Here is a 20,755-nt window from a genome sequence, read left to right as displayed (position 1 = left end):
CATCCTCACCAATACTTGTTTATTGATTTATTGATGACAGCCATTCTGACAGATGTGAGATATCTCATTGTGATTTTAATTTTCATTTCTCTGACAATTAATGATGTTGAGCATCTATTCATATGTCTATTGGCCATCTGTATCTCCTCTTGCAGATATGTCTGTTCAGGTACTCTGCCCATTTTTTTATTGAATTGTTTAGTTTTGGTATTGTGTAGTTTGAGTTCTTTATAAATTTTGTTGTTTTTTTAATATATTTTATTGATATGGGAAAAAAGGAGATATATGTACTACTATATGTAATACTTTACACAATAAAAAATCAATTAAAAATATATATTTTATTGATTTTTTTTACAGAGAGGAAGGGAGAGGGATAGAGAGTTAGAAACATCTATGAGAAAGAAACATCGATCAGCTGCCTCTTGCACACCCCCTACTGGGTATGTGCCCACAACCAAGGTACATGCCCTTGACTGGAATCGAATCTGGGACCCTTGAATCCGTAGGCTGATGCTCTATCCACTGAGCCAAACTGATTAGGGCTATAAATTTTGGATAATAATCTCTTATCAGATATATCATTGGAAAATATTTTCTTCCACTCAGTAGGTTGTCTTTTTGTTTCGTTGATGATTTACATTGCTGTGCAAAACTTTTCAGTTCGATGTAGTCCCACTTATTTACTTTTTTCTTTTGTTCCTTGTCTGAAGAGATATATCAGAAAAAATATTGCTAAGAGAAATCTTAGAGATTTTACTGCCTACGTTTTCTTCTAGGAGTTTTTTTCAAGTCTTATATTTAAGTATTTAATCCATTTTTAGTTTATTTGTATATATGGTGTAAGGAGGTGGTCTAGTTTTATTTTTTTTTTTGCAAGCATCTGTCCAATCTTTCCAACACCATTTATTGAATAGACTGTCTTTACCCCATTGTATGTTCTTGCTTCCTTTGTCATATATTAATTGACCATGCAGACAAGGTTTTAATTCTGGGCTCTCTATTCTGTTCCATTATCTACATGTCTGCTTTTATGCCAGTACCATGCTGTTTTAACTATTGTGGCCTTGTAGTATAGTTTGATATCAGGTAACATAATACTTCCAACTTCGTGTTTTTTTTCCCCTCAAGATTGCTGAGGCTCTTCCAAGTCTTTTGAGGTTCCATATAAATATCTTTCTCTTGCTGCTTTTAAGATTCTTTCTTTGCCTTTGAACTTTGGCATTTTAATCATGTTGTATCTTGGTGTGGGCCTCTTTGGGTTCATCTTGTTTGGGCCTTATATGGTAGAAGTCTTGTAGGGCTCAGTAGCACAATCTCCCTGATCACCTGAACTGGACATGTATGTCTTTTTCTTTCCCAGGTTAAGGAAGTTTACAGCCATTATTTCTTCAAATAGGTTCTTGATCACTTGCTCTCTCGCATCTCTTTCTGATACCCCTATGATGCAGATATTGTAATACTTGATGTCCCAGGGGTCCCTTAAACTATGCTCATTTTTTTTAATTCTTTTTTTCCTGCTGTGATTGTTTATTTTTTTTACTACCTTGTCTTCCAAATCTCTGATTTGATCCTCTGCTTTATCTAACCTGATGTTTATTCCTTTTTGAGTATTCTTCATTTCAGATATTGTATTCATAATTTCTGTTTTTTTATGGCTCTTATGTCCTATTTTATGCTTGCTGTCTCTTGTTGAAATTTTCACTAGTTCCTTGAGCGTCTTTATAACCATTGTTTTAAACTCTGTATCAGGTAGATTGCTTCCCTCTATTTTACTTAGTTCTTTTTGTGGGGTTTTCTTGTGTTCTTTCATTTGGAGCATGTTTCTTTGTCCCCCCATTTTGGCTGCATCTCTGTATTTGTTTCTGTGTATTAGGTAAATCTTCAATTCTGCCAGTCTTGGTATGGTGGCCTTATGTGATAAAAGTCTTATGGGGCTCAGTAGCACAATCTCCTTGATCACCAGAACTGAGTGCTTCAGGATTGTCCAGCATGTGGGTTATGTGAGCCCTCATGTTGTACTTGAGTCTTAATTGCTGTTAATTCATTTGGGGTGGGGTTGCCTCTCTAGCTGCCTATTAGGATCATCCCCCACCTCAATGTGTGAGCTGCTGTGAGGCAGCTGACCCCACAAAGAGGAATTTGCTTCAACAGGGTCTGGTGCCTGCTGAGATCTTTCTTTGGATGTGGTGCTTGTGGAGCTACTTGGATTGTGCTCTGATGTGGTCTAAATCCCACTCTGAGAAGGCCGCCAGTGCAGGTCAATGTTAGGTGCTACCTATGACAAGCCCTGAGCTACCTGTTTGGGGCTACGAAGCAATCCATAGTTGAGGCTGCCTCTGTTGGGCCTGGGTGTGTGTGGAAGGGACCAAGCTGTGCACCAAGGCTGACTTCCACCAGCACCAAGCCTGGGGGCAGGTCAGCAAGAGACCAAGGCTGCCTGAGGTCAATCTTTGCCTGCTAGCTGCCTGTTAGGCTCAGTCACTGAAAGAGCCTTTGGTGGTAGCAGGTTGCATGAGGTAGGTTCTCAGTGAGTCACCAGGTCATTAAGGTCAGCTGCCATCCTCCAGGTACCCTCGGACCATTGTGGTGAGATGGGATCTCAGGGAGTCATCAAAGTTCATTAGAGGCCAACAGAGCTCATCAGGCCCAAGCAAACCAAGATTTGGTTGTGTGAAGGGAGGGCTCTGTACAGGAACGTTGGCTGTGGTTGGGGGTAGGAGGAAAAAATAGCCCCTGCCCAACTCAGTTTTTCCCGTAGTCTGCCCTGACCTCCTGGAAATCCTTCTGCACTGTGGGACCAGGTTGGCCACAGCAAGCTGACAGTATTGTAGAGTGCAAGCTCGGCAGGGCGGGGCCACCAGTAGTTGGGAGGATAGAGGTAGTGGTTCTCTTATAGTGGGCTAGTGGATTTGGGGTGGGTGGGGGAGTATTGCTGCTCTGGCCGTGGGAGGAGGGGATAGATTTCTTAAATTAGCAACAATATAACTATCCCACTTTTGAATTGTTTCTTTTTTTTTTTTTTTTTTTCTAATTTCCCATGGAGAACATCTACAAGATGTTACAAAAATCTCCAAATAGTATCTTCAGGGCTGAGACAAGCTTGTCCTTATGCTTTGCTGTCCAATGAGATAGCCACTAGCCATGTGTGGGTATTTAAAATTAAATTTTACTTAATTAAATACAATTTAAATTTCAGGTGCTCCAATACTCAATAACTACTATATAAGATCCTATGGGTGTAAACACTGACATCAACACAGAAAATGTTATTGGTTAGTGCTGGTTTAGAATTCTTGTAGTCAGTATACACATTTTAATTTACTTCTTATCTCTTACATTACCTCTGGACAAGTTGGAAAGTGGTGGCAAGTTTTGGGGAAAGTATTTTAAATGTTTATTTGTTCTCTAAATGTTACTAACTACTCTGCATAGTTTAATTTAAAAAAAGAAAAATTATGTTCACCCATTTTTAGAGCATGATTATGTGTGTGGAATTCATATCAATTGTCATGTCCTGGCTGGTAAATTTTCTTAAATTATGCTGAGGTTATGGCAAAAATTCTGTTAATGCTGCCAAAGCTTTTGGCAGAAAGGTCCAATTAATTGAAATCTCTTTACAATGTCATAACATTGAAATCAACTCATCTGGATATAAGACAATGGAACTTACGTTGAATTCATTCTTTATAGCCATTTTATTTGCGAAGACCTTACATTACCTACATGCCTTCATTAATCTTAACATCCAGAATGGAAGTCCATGTCCTAGCAATGACTGGGTCAGCCTGTAAAGACTGCACTGGCATCATACTTCCGGTCCATTTGCAACCTCTCCTGCCTCACTGTAAGCAGTTTGAGGGCAGACCAAGCCTCCCTGGCTTTATAGACCCCTTGGTACTTTGCATGATGTCCTGCCAGTACATTTTTCTGTGAGTCTTACTTGAACAAATAAATGAACATCTGATCAGGTCTGCCCTGAAAATTATTGCATTTGGGAACAGGCAAATAGGGTACATGAAATGTAACTGCTTCAAGTTCATGCCCACCAGGATTGGAATTCCTGAGTGGTTATCATTCCTTTTGGTAAATCTGTGCTGAATGAAATTAGGGACTAAGAAGCCACAGGCTCTCACAGTGGAAGGCTGAGGTGCTACGTACTCTGTTTGAATTGTAGGAATAGTAAATCCAATTTTAAAATTGAGATGAATTAGGAAAAGTACAAAATACCATAATAAAATTAGAGTGGGTCCAGAAAATAAGCTGTTTTTAGTGTCTGTGTATACAGCATGTGTCACTGAAGCACAATAGATGACATTTCTTGGGTATTTTCTATTTTATATAAAATGACATTTTCCAGAGAATGGGATTTCTTTGAAAATTAAATAGGTTAATGTATATCTGTTGTGACTCAGCAGAAATAGGTAGGCAGTGGTCCTTCTAAACCTCTGGGAGAGAGGCAGTCTGGTGAGATCCATTTTCCCTGCTTCTGGTAGATCTTGTTCCTTGTGTAAATGCTTTTCTTTAAAAAAAAAAAAAATTCAATTTGTCTCCTTCCCAACACAATGGAGGTTAAATCTGATGAGATTTTTGCCAGATCCTAACAGTATCTTTTGTGCCCTATGGCCTTGGGTTATGTGATACCTTAAGAACTTGGGGGAAACGAATTCTTCTATCTGCCCTGCAGTTTTGGTGTTAGTCATGGGATAGTGCTAAGATCTCAATTCTTCATTTTTAGGTAACCATCAACAGAGATAGTGGTGAAGATGTGAGTTCTCCCAAACACGGGAAGGAGGACCCTGACAACATGCCCCACGTGGGCGGCAATACTTGGGCTGGCGGAACAGGTTGGTAGCACTGGCATTCCCTTGGGTCCGGTTTCCTGAGACTTCGCAAGCCCACGGAGACAGTGCCACACCCCTAGGGAGGCTTTGGGACCAGCACCTCTTCTGCCTCCCGTTCGTCAGTGGGATTGTGTCCTTCCCTGTGTCCCAACATGGCATCAAAACATGGAAAAACCCTGCCATTTGGAGTCCCAGACTGCCACCCTATGACCTGAGACTATTTGGACCCAGAACTGCTTTGTCAGTAAAAGGGGGGAAATATTAACTGCCTCACAAGGTTGTGGTGAGAAATAAATGAGATTATGATTGTATAGCACTGAGCTCAGGGCCTGGCATGAAGAATGTATTCATTAAAAGTGTTAATCCCTTTTAAATTCCCTGCCCTTGGGATCATGCCAGAAATCTATAGTAAATCCTGTCTTGACTAACTGACTTGAAAAAGAAATGGTGCTTCTCTTCCACGTCTCAGAAGTGAGTACGAGGATGCAGGGTTTTGAGATAAGAGAGTTGGTTGCAGTTTGAACCGATGGCTGGGGTCCATTCCTTCCTCTTGGCTGCCTGAGGAGAGCATTGTTCCCAGGGCTGCTGTCTTTCTCCTTCTTCCCAGACAGCTGGAGCAGACACATCTGCTGGGCCACGGGAATCCAGCCAGACGATGTGCGCACTGTCTGATCTTATCTCGTCCTGAGCAGTGCTGGCAAGGGCTGCGAACTTGGCCTTCCCTTAGGATGGTCTGTGCCTCTTGGCCTTGACAGCCTCAGGAGGAAATGGTTTCTGTGCTGGGACAATGTGCTATCAAGTAGGCCTGTGGACTTGCTGCCTGCTCTGTTTATTCATCAAGCATCAGCTCTAAAGAAAGGATATTTTTAGAAATGCCCTCTGATCTGGAAATTAGTTCAAGTTCAAACCTGCCATATTGAATCCATGTGGAATGCACTATGGAACGAGCTTGCCAGATGTAGGTTTCCCAGCAGCTGGCTGCTCTGAAGTGGAGGCTCTTGTTATTCAACTTGAATCTACTACCTCACATATTTGTCTGGACTGGAGAGCCTGCTTTTGCTTCCCACAGTCTTTCTTTTTCAATTTTCAAGGCTTCTTTGCTGCAGATTCTTTTTCTCTCTTTTCCCTCAGAGTTCTCAAATATTGAACTTACCTCTGACCCAGCAAGTCATTTGATTCCTTTTTGTCATCAAAGCCCCTCCCTGGCCCATTCTTTACTTCTCTCTGAACTGACTTAGGATATTTACTGTTAGCTTCAAGATTATGTGAAGTTTAGAACCTCCTGTAAGCTTTTCTTATTTAATTAGTACAAATCAAAGGTTCCTAGAAGTGGGATTATGAAGAACTCTCTCCTCATGCCCTCTCCACCAATATGACTTTCCCGAAGGACCACGTGACTCATGCTGGCCATCACTCACACCATCTCCAAACAGTTGTGGGTTCTTTCCTCAAAAAATGATGTCATCTCAGTGCCTAGGAAGTTTTCAGCTCTGATTCGTGATCCACCCATTCCTAAGGAGCACCTCCTGTGCAAAAGGAGTCGGGTCACATAAAAGTTTTTCCTCCTCTGTAGCTCATTGTCATTGTATAGTAACTGGTCCCCTCTGCCTATAGCTATCCATGCTTGAGAGCCAGGAATTACACACATCCAAGAAGGAATTTTCCACCACCAATATCTAAATAAGGATGAAATAAGATGTGCTTGAACCAAAGGGTAAAATTACTATAATTAATGGGCTGTTCTCATGGTATTTCCCAGAAGGAAATGGCCTACCTGGACTTTGATAAGAAAAGCAGTACATGCTGAGTTCTTGCTTTTGACTTATTACACCAATCAAAGCTCCAATGGAGAAAATAAAAATGTGACATAATTTCACCAAAGCCTAAAAGCTTTCAAATTTTCCATTTATGAACTTAGAATTGACCTCATTTATGTGACTGGAAGTTACCTAAATGATAATAGTGACATCAGTCATTTATTATATAGTCTTTCTTTGTGCCAAATACAGTTCTAAGCATTTTAGTCTTTTGGCAGTCCCATGAAGTAAAGGATTTTAGCAATCCCATTTCACAGATGAGGACTCTGAGACACAGAGAAGGAAGGAGTGTCCCTCAAGGACACCTCACCAGTGCATTGGAGCGAGGATTCAAACTCAGGCAGTCTGGCTTAACTGTACAATACAATTTATATAATACTAATAAACTGTATTATATTATGCTGCCCCTCCAATAATGGATTCTCTTCTGAGTTCCCACATTATGTATGAATGAACAAAAGAAACCAATTACTAGTATTTTAATAATTATCAAACTAGGGTAATAAACTGGTAGCCTAGAGACCAAATCTTGGTCAATATATGTATTCTTTAGGTCTATGTAGTTTTTAAAAATAATTTGAATTTGAATGTATTTAGACAAAGCAAGTCCTCCAGTTAGCCAAAGTTCTCACCACTTCTTATATTACCTACCTAGTCTTCTAGACATTTGATTTATATTTACATAAAACAGTATGGGCAGTATTGCCTAATACACACTTACAAGCTTGTAAACTGGGTTTGTATCGTGAACTGTTCTAGTGCTTATCTGTTGTGTAGTACTCTAGGCTAGAACTCAAAGTTGATATAATGATTGGTTTCTAATCTTGGCTAAGCCACTGAAACAGTAAGCAGGTCTCTTAACCTCTCTGTGCATCATTTTTACCATTTGCTAAACATATGAAACGGTATCTATACCCAGAGAAACCAAGATGGAGGTATAGGTAAGCACCTAAACTGCTGCCTCGCACAACAATTTCAAAACTACAACTAAAAGACAGAATGGACATCCAGAACCACAGGAAGGCTGGCTGAGTGGAAATTCTACAACTAGAAGGAAAGAGAAAAGCTCACAGAGAATCAGAGGAGCTGCAAAGGGCTGAGGAACGGAGACACGCGCAGAGAGGAAGGGCGGCTGAGTGCCTGGCTGACTTTCTCTGGCGGAAGGGGGAAGGAAGCCCCCGACTGCACTGAACCCCAGTTCCGGGTGAAACCCCATGGACCCAGGCTCATACAGGGGGAGTCTGGACTGTCAGGTAGAGAGAAAGGCACACAAAGACTTAGAGACTCGGGGGAGCCGCGGCAGGCAGGGGTCTGGAGGTGCGCGCGCGTGCTCACGCCAGTGCCTGCAGAAAAGACTGAATGAGGAGGTTACCACAGGCTTTCCCTAGCAGAAGGGAGTCGGAAGCTCCTGACTGCACTGAACCCCAGTTCCAACTGCACTGAACCCCAGTTCTGGGCAAGCCCCTGGGGACCCACGCTCTTACGAAGGGAATCTGGATTGTCATTCGGAAACTCAGGGGAGCCTCGGAAGGCAGAGGTCTGGAGGCGCACGCGCAAGGGCAGGGCTGTTGGGAAGCCAAGACTGTCTGCTCTGCCCTGAGACTCCGCCCCATCCAAGCTGAGCACAGAGGCTTTTACAATTTTGCAAGTCTGATCCTATAAGGCTGTCTCCAGCACCAAACTTCTCCCAGCTTAGACACAGCTGATCCTCACAGCCAGCTGGCCTGGAGGTCAATTCCTCCCAGTGATACCAACAACAATCAAGGCTTAACTACAACAAGGCTGTACACACAGTCCACAAAGGGGTGCACCAAGAGTGTCTACCTCAGGTTAACTGGGGAGGCCGACCCACTGGGCCATATAGGAAACCTAGCACACAAAGCTACCCTACCAACTCAGGGAAGCAGCAAAAATGCGGAGACAAAGAAACAGATCACAAACGAAAGAAATGGAGGAAAACAAACGACTGGATATAGAGTTCAAAACCACGGTTATAAGGTTTTTCAAGAATATCCTAGAAAAGGCTGATAAATTTAGCGAGACCCTCGAAGATATGAAAAAGGACCAACTAGAAATTAAACATACACTGACTGAAATAAAAAACATTATACAGAGAAATAACAGCAGACATAGAGGATCGCAAGAATCAAGTCAAAGATTTGAAATACAGAGAAGCAAAAAACACTCAACCAGAAAAGCAAAAAGAAAAAAAGAATCCAAAAAGTTGAAGATAGTGTAAGAAGCCTCTGGGACAACTTCAAGCGTACCAACATCAGAATTATGGGGTGCCAGAAGAAGACAGAGAGCAAGATACTGAAAATCTACTTGAGGAAATAATGACAGAAAACTTCCCCCACCTGGTGAAAGAAATAGACTTACAAGTCCAGGAAGCGCAGAGAACCCCAAACAAAAGGAATCCAAAGAGGACCACACCAAGACACATCATAATTAAAATGCCAAGAGCAAAAGACAAAGAGAGAATATTAAAAGCAGCAAGAGAAAAATAGTTAATTACCTACAAGGGAGCACCCATATGACTGTCAGCTGATTTCTCAACAGAAACTATGCAGGCCAGATGGGAGTGGCAAGAAATATTCAAAGTGATGAATAGCAAGAACCTACAATCAAGATTACTCTACCCAGCAAAGTTATCATTCAGAATGGAAGGTCAGATAAAGAGCTTCACAGATAAGAAAAAGCTAAAGGGAGTTCATCACCACCAAACCAGTATTATATGAAATGCTGAAAGGTATTCTTTAAGAAGAGGAAGAAGAAAAAAGTAAAGATAAAAATTATGAACAAAAAATACGTATCTATCAACAAGTGAACCTAAAAATCTGAGGAACAGAATAAACTGTTGAATATAATAGAATCAGGGGCATAGAAAGGGAGTGGACTGATAATTCTCATGGGGAAAGGGATATGGGGGGTTCAGAAAGAGACTGGACAAAAATCGTACACCTATGGATGAGGACAGTGGCGGGGTCGGGGGAGGTAAGGGCAGAGGGTGGGGTGGGAACCAGGTGGAGGGGAGCTATGGGGGGAAAAAGGAGAAACAATTGTAATAATCTGAACAATAAAGATTTATTAAATTTAAAAAAAAATGGTATCTATACCCTAGTTGTCTTTTTCTTATTTTAAGGAAAACTAACATGAGGGGGAAAAAAGTTAAGTTGTTGATTTAATTAATATATACTAAGAATTTTTTATATTCAAGTCACTCTTATAAGTGCAGATTTACAAAGATATATAAACTATGACAATCCATCGTATAGTTGGTGAAATAAGGTTAACAAATAGTGAGTACACAGGTCCTTGTGAGGCAGAATCATAAGATGGTATGTCCTGGAATTTGGACTGGGCCTTGAAATGTGGGTGAGATCTGCCTGGCTGGAAAAACAGAGAAGCATCCGGAACAGGGGTGGGGGCACCCTTTCTTTCCAAAAGAAGGTCATTTGAATATTGAATTATGAGATGAGTGCAGTTAATATGCTTCATGGGACTACATTGAATCATGACCTGACTTGTTTGGTGGCCTGGATCAGAGAAACAACCTGAGCTTCCCTGGCTTCCTTCCAGGGGGAAGAGACACTGCAGGTCTGGGAGGCAAAGGAGGTCCTTACCGGCTGGACGCAGGCCACACAGTGTACCAGGTCTCTGAGGCTGAGAAGGATGCGGTTCCCGAGGAGGTGAAGAGAGCTGCGAGAGAGATGGGCCAGAAAGCGTTTCGGGAGAGGTGAGTGGCCCCGTTCCTCCAAGGCAGCGCTGGCCGCTGCAGTGAAATGTCATAGTGGACCCTGAACTGACCCAGATAGATATGTGTGGATCTCCGCCTCATGCGGCAACTTGAACCACAAACAAATCCACAGCCTCCTCCTCCCTAATGGACACAGCCACGTGAGCATAACTCCCCATTCTTTCTACTCGGGCTCTTAAATGTATTGATTACCTATGACTGTGTAGAAGATGGAACTGAGCACATTAGGAAGTAAAACCAAAGATATTTTTCTTAAGAGAAATTAAAGTTCAAATCACTCCATCCACATCTGTTCTAGGCCACACAGGGTATTCAAAGGACTCTATGCGGTGGTCCCTTCTGCCCTCAGGAATCTTGGGGATGTACCAGTATGTGGAGCAGGACAATCATACACACCTCACACTCACTCACTCAGACTCACTCCTGTGAGTGCTACAGCCACGTGGTAGGAGACTCTGCCCTCCGGCTTTGCAGAGGACAGGTCAGTGGGTTGTTGGGAGTTAGGACCGGAGCTCAGCCAGGATTGGGACATTCCAAGAAGGGAAAGCCAAATGTGCAGAGGCACCCATGAGGTGAGCATGGTCTCCGCTCCAGGTTAAAGGCACTAGCTGGGGGTCGGGGAGTAAAGTTGAATGGGAGGCCCTGTTGGTGGAGGCCTTGAAATCGGGGCTGAAGAACCTGTGGCTTTCAGACGATCTGGAACCATCTGGGCCATTTGATCAGAACCATCTAAAAAAATGAGAAGCCTCATGATGCTCTTCAGCTAAAAGTGGAAAATGCCAGAGGAGCAGCAGTGTCTCCTTCAGGACTGAGGGAGGGGACCTGTGGTGGCTTGGAAGGCAGATTCAGGTTGTTGCACCCAATGAAAGGAGCTGAGTGCAGTTCAGAAAAAAGAGCATGCTCAAGTGTATGTCATCTATGAAGTTCCTCCACATAGAACATCTGTTATTGTATCACATGCTGTGCTTACACATCCTACAAGTAAACAGAGCAAAACAATGGGGATAAACACGCAGGTTCCTCCTGCCATACCCTCAGGAAAGCCTGCAAGCCTTAGGAGCCTGTGTACAGGTGGATAAGGCAAAAGTGCTGGCTTTCCTGGTGACCTTGAACAGTTATCTACCCTCACCACCTGAATTTGCTCTTCTGGGGATAGGTGGCTTCCTCTCCCTGCTTCCCAGGGAGGTTATGAGGACAGATAACTATGTTAGGAATGCAAGCAGTTTAAACTTCTCAAAACAAACAAAAAGTGAGAGGAATACTGTAAGGAAAGGTCTTGTTATAATTAAGATATTACTCTACATTTCATATAAATGATATCCATTTAGGGAAGGAACCAAACAATTAGATATGCAACATTCTCCCCTCCCCTCCCCAAATGAGTTTCTATTGTTGCCACTCTCAGGACCTCACAAGTAAATATCCAGTCTCAATCCTATATAATAATCCTATATAATAAAGAGGTGATATGCAAATTGACCATCACTACAACACACAAGATGGCCACCTCCATGTGGTCAAAGATGGCCGCCACAAGATGGCCAGCAGTGGAGAGCAGTTGGGAGGGACCAGGCCGGCAAGGGAGGGCAGTTGGGGGCGATCAGGCCTTCAGTGGAGGGCATTTAGGGGTGACTGGGCTGGCAGGGGAGGGCAGTTGGGAGGGACCAGGCCTGCAGGGGAGAGCAGTTGGGAGGGACAAGGCCTACAGGAGAGGGCAGTGAGGGGTGACCAGGCTGGCAGGGGAGGGCAGTTGGGGGGGGGGGGGACCAGGCCAGCAGGGGAGGGCAGTTAGGGGCAACCAGGCCTGCAGGGCAGGGCAGTTGGGGGGGACCAGGCCTGCAGGGGAGAGCAGTTGGGAGGGACAAGGCCTACAGGAGAGGGCAGTTAGGGGTGACCAGGCTGGCAGGGCAGGGCAGTTGGGGGGGACCAGGCCTGCAGTGGAGGGCAGTTGGGAGGGACAAGGCCTGCAGGGAAGGGCAGTTACAGTGACCAGGCCAGCAGGGGAGAGCAGTTAAGGGCAATCGGGCTGGCAGGGGAGGGCAGTTAGGGGCGACCAGGCCAGCAGGGGAGGGCAGTTACAGGTGACCAGGCCAGCAGGGGAGGGCAGTTAGGGGTGACCAGGCTGGCAAGGGAGGGAAGTTAGGGGTGACCGGGCCAGCAGGGGAGCAGTTAGGTGTTGATCAGGCTGACAGGGGAGTGGTTAGGGGGTGATCAGGCTGGCAGGCAGAAGTGGTTAGGGGCAATCAGGCAGGCAGGCCAGCGAGCAGTTGGGAGCCAGTAGTCCTGGATTGTGAGAGGGATGTCAGACATCTCTCGAGGGGTCCCAGATTGGAGAGGGTGCAGGCTAGGCTGAGGGACACCCTCCCACCCCCTGTGCACGAATTTCGTGTACCGGGCCTTTAGTTTTTGAATAAGTGCACAGATGGATAGATGCTCTGGCACATGAGTAGTTCATGGAGAGGCAGAAAGGCCTTTTAGTAGTACTTGGGCACAAGTATTCAGCCCCTGTTCTGAATCCTATAATAGGGTTAAGGAACCTGATTCTATTAGGGCCATTGCCCCACAGGTGAAGGAGATCAAGAAGCATCTGTGACAACAACACAACTAAATTTAGAGGATGTAAGAGAGAAAGTGGGAAAGGAGTGAGAAAACCATCCACCTTTACGCAGTGCTGAGGAGAAGTCTCTAAGCCCAGGGGAAAGAGAACAGCATGAAGTGGTTGAGAGACAGGAGGTGGGCAAGGGTATGAGATGGAGAGGAAGAAGTAAAAACACATGGAGTCCCTGAGAAAGGGCATAGCAAAATACAGAGGGGAAAAAAAATGTTGCTTTCTACTTTCACATAGTAAATTCTCCCATTTGATGAGTATTCAAGTTAGTACTGCTAAAGATTTTTCTTTAACTTTTTATTATGGAACTTTTCAAATATAAATGAAAGTATAGTGAAACATACGGAGTGAGGCAAAAGTAGGTTCATGTATAATGAACCCCATGGACCAACTTCAAGAAGAAAAATCTGGCTTTACTCTCAGTGCCCACCCCTGGATTATTTGGAAGCCAATCTAAGGTATCCTATCTTTTCATCATAAATACTTAAGAGTATATCTCTGAAAGGTAAGGACTCTAAAACACACACACACACACACACACACACACACACACACACACACACACACACCACAATACTATTATGTCTACAAGAAAATAAATCTTCACTGTCATCAAATAGTCAGTTTTAAAGCTATTTTGCAGCTGTAGTCATATGCAGAATGAGGTCAGGTCCTCATTTATGCTTTTGTCCCTTTTCTCCACAGTTCGTATCACTCTTTCCCAGTATATCATCAGTTGTGTGAATAGTTGCCTCTCCACTGACTAAGTGCCTTGAGGGCAGAGTGCTTTGCTCTATAATATTCTCAGACCTACGCCCAGAACCTGATGCACAGCAAACACTCATATTTGTAGAATGAATAATGTGCACCTGCATAGAGGTAATGGTGTCCCCCTTTAATACTTAACTCAAAGTCTGGCTAAAATCAGACAGACAGACAGACAGACAGACAGAGCTATCCATCAGCCTAGAGGCCCACCATATTGCCTAATAAGCTGATGGGTTCTTGACATCATCAACACAGCACTGAGTTAGCACTCATTTGCATCTGGATTTCATCTAGATACCGGTTCCTATATATCAAAATTTATTAACTCAGGAATAGATAACAGAAGTTGAGAAGCATAAGACATGCATGAAGCACAACAGAAATATTAACCAACAAAACATGAATGAAATAGACAGTAAGGTACTTTTACACGCTTAGAAAAACGTTTAAGGTGGAAATTGTACCAACTACCATTTGCAAAACTAATCAGGCTTACACAGGGAGGTTAGCTTATGGATCTCAGCTTATGTTTGCTTTTCTCATAATTGATCCAAAATTATAGTATTTAAGTCTGACCTACATGAAAAAGTAAAATGAAAACTTAAATTCCCAGACTCTTACATAACAATAAGTATACCCTGTAAGAATATGCTGTGCCAACAGAGTGCAGTTAGTCCACATGGATTACTAGGATGGGAAGCAGCTGTGCCCTGCAGTTTTGGTCAGGGGTAAAGAGGCAGAAAGACTTATTTTCAGCTAGTTTTGTGGGCTTGAGAGTATTAGCACTGGGCAGCTTGTCTGATCCAGAGCCTAAAATTACCTATTTCCTTTCCCCGTTCCTTGCTTCAGTCTTCATCTTTCAGAATGTGTTATCACTTCTGAGTACCTTGTAGGTGATCTTTCTGAAAGCTCACAAAGTCTGGGATATGATTTCCAGATTTCCTCACAATTAAAACAGCATGTGGTGTGTTTTGGGTGCGATGCGGTTGTGCCAGAGGTAGCCCTATAACGAGCTAATTCCAATCTCTCTACTAAGACCAACTTCCTAGCTCCTTCCTTGGTGTGTGTGTGTGTGTGTGTGTGTGTGTGTGTGTGTGTGTGTGTGTGAATGTGTACGTGAAGTGAGTATTGTGTGAAATGAGTGTGTGTGTATGTGTCTGTAAGTGTATGTGTGAAATGAGTGTGTGAGTTTGTGTGTATGTGTATATTTTCTCCCTGCTAAAGATAAGCTATGGCTACAATTTTTTTTTCTAATCTTTCTTCTTTGGGGAAAAAGCATATTGGCCTTCTAGGTATGAAGAGGTAGATAGCATATCCTGTAATATTCATTGTGCCCAGCTTTTCTCCACCTTGATACTTGAAACATAACATCTAATGAAAACGTATAGAGAGGTTTAAGCGATTGCCAAAACTAAACATGAGAAGTGTTAGGAGGTCAAGTCCTATACACATATTTGTTTTTGTTCTTCAGAAAAAAGAGTAAATTTAGAAGGACACCTTGGCATGTCACCTCAGGAAACAAGCATTCAGATATTATTTAACTTCCACGTATTTCTCTTTTGATAGTGTTTTTTCAAAGTGTTACGTAACAGCATTTATTGAGTGCCACGGTGTGCCAGGCATTGCGTTAGGTACTGCAGATTCAGAGAATAAATAAGACATATTTCTCCTCTCAGAGGAATGGAAGAGAATATCAGAATGTATCACAAATAGTAAACATTTTTTGTTAAATTTTTGGTTCAGTTAAAAACACACGTATATGCATTTGTGTATCCTGTATTTCAATGTATTAAAGCTTATTTCTTATTGTAGAAAATAAAGTTTGAAAACATCTTGACAGATGGAAACAAACATAGCTATTAAAGGCAATAAAGTGTATAGATTCTCTAGCAGATATTTGTGGAAGACAGTGAAGGGGTATGATCAGGTTACTGGAGAGGTCAAGCAAGATTCCTTAGGGGGTGGCCTTTGAGCTGGGTCTTGAAACCTGAGTTGGCAATAACTAACCCAGCTGGGTGTTAGGGCAGGGATTGCAAATCTTCCCTGTGGCAGTCTAGGCCTAACCTTATGTGATTCTAGTAAGCACTCAGTCCTGTGATGGATGGATTCTCCCCAGTGCTTGGCCTGCCAGAAAGGAACAGAGACCATTCATTCTCACTACAGCCCAAGGTGTGAAAAATATACTTTAGATAACAGCTTCAGCTACACACCTGGGACCCATACCTCCAACTTTGCATGCGTGTGCACACACTAATGCAATCACATGCAGCAGTTTAGAAAACCGTGCTGTGTCCTAGTGTCAGCACCCGTTACATTTATGGAAACTTCCAGGAATGTGTAATCAAATTAGTGTATTATGAATATGACGCTATAAAACCCAAGAAAAGCTCTCTCAGTGAATGAACTTCTATGTGTGATTAATTTAAGATGCTGCATTTTTAATGATTCGGAGTCTTATTTTTATTTTGGTCATTCATTTCAGTTTATTTTGAATACCTATCATACGCTAGGTAACATGCTAGCCACTGTACATAGAAAGATGAGAAAGACCCAGCCATTACCTAAAAGAGTGTAGAGGCTGGTGGGGAGACAGGACAGGTAGTAAGTGCTCTGATAGTGATGGTGTGAAGTAACAACGGAAGACAGACCTGGGGAATCAGAACAGGCTTCCCAGAGGAGCTGATCATCAATTTGAGTCTTGACGAGTATGTGGGAGTTAGTAGGCAGAGAGGCAGGGACAGGTTCTCAGGTGACAATGACCTGTGTGGGAGCTCTGGGCACAGGCACGTGATGTTCCGGGAACCCCTTGTGCATCGCAGGCCACAGCAAAGACAAATGATGAACAACGGTAAAAAGGAACACTGTACTGGGAGGGAGGAATTTCAAAGCCACAATATTAAAATGTAATTATCCTATTAAAAGTACATCAGCAATTTCAGAAAACTCTTGTATTTCCCATAGCAGCACATTAATTACATTCTTTGGGCCTGAACTATTAACTTAGTCAACCAAATATACGTCCTTGGTCTTATAAAGCAACTAGGAGCCTCCACATGAACTGACTAGCTGCCAGCATCGAGGCACATCTTTGGGATATAGCAACGGTGTGAGAGCCAATTGTGTACATTTCTTTCTAACTCAGTGTTAGTGAATTCATTGTTGGCAGCTTGAAATCCGTCATGGTATTTACACCACAGAAATGAGCAAATACTACAAAGCATGACTTTTGTTGTCCTGGAGGGCAATGTGTTAACAATTTGCCAGCATGCCACCGGACAGTCTCTTCCTTTTATACTCCTGACTGAGACATCACCCCTTGCCTTTTGCTTTTCTCCTCAAAGGCAGCCTGGAGAAGCCATGACACGCTTCTCCACTCTGTTCTGTGTCCTTTCCATGAAGTGTTTGAAGTTGGTTACCTTCCGTTATACCCTTTCTGAAGTTTGCCGCAGCTCTAGCAGTAGAGGAATGGAACTAAAAGACCGATGCACATGATATCAGCTGCTGTCTTTTTTGCCCCCTTTGATTTCAGGCTGAAGGAGATCCAAATGAGTGAATATGATGCCACAACTTACGAAAGGTTTTCAGGTGCTGTCCGAAGGCAGGTGCACTCCCTCCGGATCATCCTGGATAATTTACAGGTAATCTTCCATTTATGGGCCAAGAAAATAATCTGGGCCTAAAGCTGAACTGATCCCAGAACTATTGGAGAAAATTATCCAAACCCTCATCAACCAATCAGGAAAAAATTAATGCCAAAATGTTTGCATAAAGCTGTAGCTCATTCCATGGCTTCTTAGTTGAGTTCTCCAAGGAAAAAGAGTTGATCTCACTTTCCCCTTGTTCAGGAAGCAGTAACTTGACCAGCAATCCCAGAAGACATCATATATCCTGATTCCCCACATAGAAGATCTGTGTGCACCTCACTTCTGCTAGGAATTCACAAATAGAACTCTCTTTCTAGAAATCACTTCACTGTCATTGACTGGAGAGACAGAGGAGCATTTTGGATCATCCGCGCTATACTTCTCTGCGCCTCCTGGCTTCTCCTCCCCTCGCCCTCCCCGCCCTACCCGTGCTCCCATATTGCCTACCTTTTTTGCAGTTTACAAATTGGTTGCTCCAGAACTATTGCTATTTCCCCTAAATATTGCTATTTCAACATTGCTATTTCCCCTAAAAATATCAATTAAGATGCTTCAGTATTTCCTAAGCAAAGATATTTGGACATTTCAGGGGAAAGGGGGCAGGGTTGGGAGCCAGGCATGACTAGTAGTGTGCTTCTCCACTCTACTCTGGAACCTTCTTTGTCCTTTCCATGAAATGTTTGAAGTTGCTTACCTTCAGTTTTACCCTTTTCCTCTTTGGTTCTTGTTTGTAATTGTTCTTTGTGGGGAGGGAGTATTTTTTTATTATTTGCTAAGTATTGGGGTTTCAAAGTTCTCTGATGCAATTTTAATCTACCATCTTAACTCAAAACCCTGGGAAAGCCTCAGTTTTTAAAAGATCTAAGCTGCATCAGGAGATTAGGAAAAATTCTATCATTTCCAAGAGGAAAGGAAGAGGAAAGATCTTCATAATTAACTAAATTCCTAATTTCAAACTCTGGGGACTGTAAGAATTAAGACATTTGCTCTTTTAAAGAATATATATATGCATACAGTTATTGAGGATAAAACAGCATAAGGTTTTATATAAACTGTGTGAAAACATGAACTATGTATACAATCGAATGGTTGAATTTTCTTCTATAGTCACTTATGTGACCAGTGCTTATTGCTCTGGGCTTGAGGGCAACTGCTAGGTGGGCTCTGAGCACCAGGGCAAGACAAGAGGTGAATAAGAGCCAAAATGATGAGGGTAATGGGACATGGTGCTTGTTCTAAGACTGAAGAATGAATGTGGTTCATTCATTCATTCATTTCTTAAGTTCTTCATGCACAACAGGTATTAGGGTTAGAAAAATAAAATGTAGGCCTTGCCTTCAAAGAAGGAACTTAAGGAAGACAAATAAGCAAACATCTTCCTAAATTCTGTAGAGAAATATGTGCACAATGCTGTGGGATGAATGAGGAAAGCCTTCTCAGAGAATGTCATGCTTCAGTTCACTCTTGAAAGATGCTCAGGAATTTCCCAAGTGCTTGAGAGTTGGAACATTCCAGACAAGGCACAGTGTGTGCGAGTGCAGGTTGTTCAGGGTGACTAAGGAGACGTGTGTTGGGTGGGAGGCAATGGCAGGGGAGGAGGCTGGTGAAGTCGTGGGGACCAGATCGTGAATAGCCCTGAATGCTGTGAGAACAGGCAAGTTACATTGGTTTTACCCTGTGGACAAGTGGGCCATTAGATTCACAGTATTAGAAAGGGATGCAAGAATACATTTTTAATGTTTATTTATTTTTTTAAATATTTTTTATTGATTTTAGAGAGGAAGGGAGAGGGATAGAGAGATAGAAACATCAATGATAAGAATCATTGATCAGCTGCCTCCTGCACACCCCCTTCTGGGGATCGAGCCTGCAACCCAGGCATGTGCCTTTGGCCGGAATTGAACCTGGGACCCTTCAATCCGCAGGCCGACGCTCTATCCACTGAGCCAAACCGGCTAGGGCAAGAATACATTTTTAATTGAGGGAATCAGAATCCTCATCTGGTATTAGTAAATGTCTAGATTGGCATTTATTGGGCACCATGCTACAGTTACTTTTACAAACATCATCCCCAAATCAACCCTTTTAAATAGGTGATTACATTTACAAGATCAGCCACAGGAAGAGAAGTCAGACCTAACACTGTGACTTCCTATAGCAGAAGGAGAGTTAGTAGTCAGGAAGGACTTCCACTAAACATACAGGGATGAGACAGTGAGAAAACAGTGTCCAGTTCTGCTTTCAAACAGAGATATGAAAGAAAACGGGAATGGACTCAAGGAAAAGCAACCAATAAGATTAAATAGATAGCAAACAAGAAACTGGCACTGATAAAAATATGTAAAGGGATTGGGGTTAATAGCTTCCTGAATATTCTTAAATAGAGTTAACTATTTCAAGAAGGTTTTTATTCCCTTCTTTCCTAGAAACCTGAGAAAGAAAACAAAGGCTTCAATAATAGCAAGAAAGAGTTTAATATATAAGAAAGGAAATAAAAGTGATTTAACTCTTGAAAGAGTACCTAAGATGGATGTAGAACTTCTGTCTCTAGAAATCTTTACAAATCAGTGAGTGTTTTAATAATACTAAGCATTTATTGAGCAGTTACCATGTGCCAGTCCTCACATATCAGCATCATCATCAACCTCTCTTCCATCATCATCATCCTCATCACTTTGTTGCTAATAGTGCCAGCTTTGGAGCCAGATGGCCTGGGTTCTGTAAAATGGGAATGACGAAGAATAGGGCAATTAGGAAGATGTACTCAGAAGATATGTGTAAACCATTTTAAACAGTGCCTAGCATATAGCATTCTCTACAGAATTAGCTTCGTCATAACGCTCATTATACTCCCTAGTATTCATTAGCATGGACTGCTAGGCAGGTACCCAGTCAGGTACTTTACATTCATTGTGCTAGTTAATCCTTACAATAACCGGTAATAGTTATTTTCTACATTTGATAGATAAGGAAACTGAAACATATAGTCATCTCAATTCTCACAGTCTTATGAAATATAGATACTTTGTTCCCACTTTATAATGAGGGAGTTGAGGATTAGAAAGACATGGCTAGTGAAGCAAGTGACTGAGCCCAAAGCTCAGGTCCCTTTTATCTGCTAGGTCTCTATTATCTTCCAACTCTACAATTCTGTAAAATGTATAATTCTTGCATACACTCATAAGACATTTTGCATCGTTATCCAGATGCCAGCACAAGCACCTCAAGTGTTTTTATTTTTAATCCACAGAGGTGTTATTCTCAGGGAGGCCATCCAGGCCTCAATTTAGAAAGATAGTATTTGTTAAAAACACAGT

General features: G+C 42.5%; 1 protein-coding gene across 1 annotated transcript in view; it reads left to right on the top strand.

Moving 5' to 3' along the window:
• VWA8 (von Willebrand factor A domain containing 8) overlaps window positions 1-20,755 on the top strand; it is a 407,937-nt gene that overhangs the window by 351,882 nt on the left and 35,300 nt on the right. Inside the window, exons 38-40 of the mRNA XM_080659387.1 lie at window positions 4,739-4,847; window positions 10,241-10,397; window positions 17,324-17,432. Coding sequence (XP_080515513.1) covers window positions 4,739-4,847; window positions 10,241-10,397; window positions 17,324-17,432 — 375 coding nt within the window. The remainder of the gene's footprint in view (window positions 1-4,738; window positions 4,848-10,240; window positions 10,398-17,323; window positions 17,433-20,755) is intronic.

Source organism: Plecotus auritus (assembly GCF_963455305.1).
Source record: "Plecotus auritus genome assembly, chromosome: 3".
Classification (NCBI taxonomy): Eukaryota; Metazoa; Chordata; class Mammalia; order Chiroptera; family Vespertilionidae; genus Plecotus; species Plecotus auritus.
This window is presented reverse-complemented; position numbering and strand designations above follow the sequence as displayed.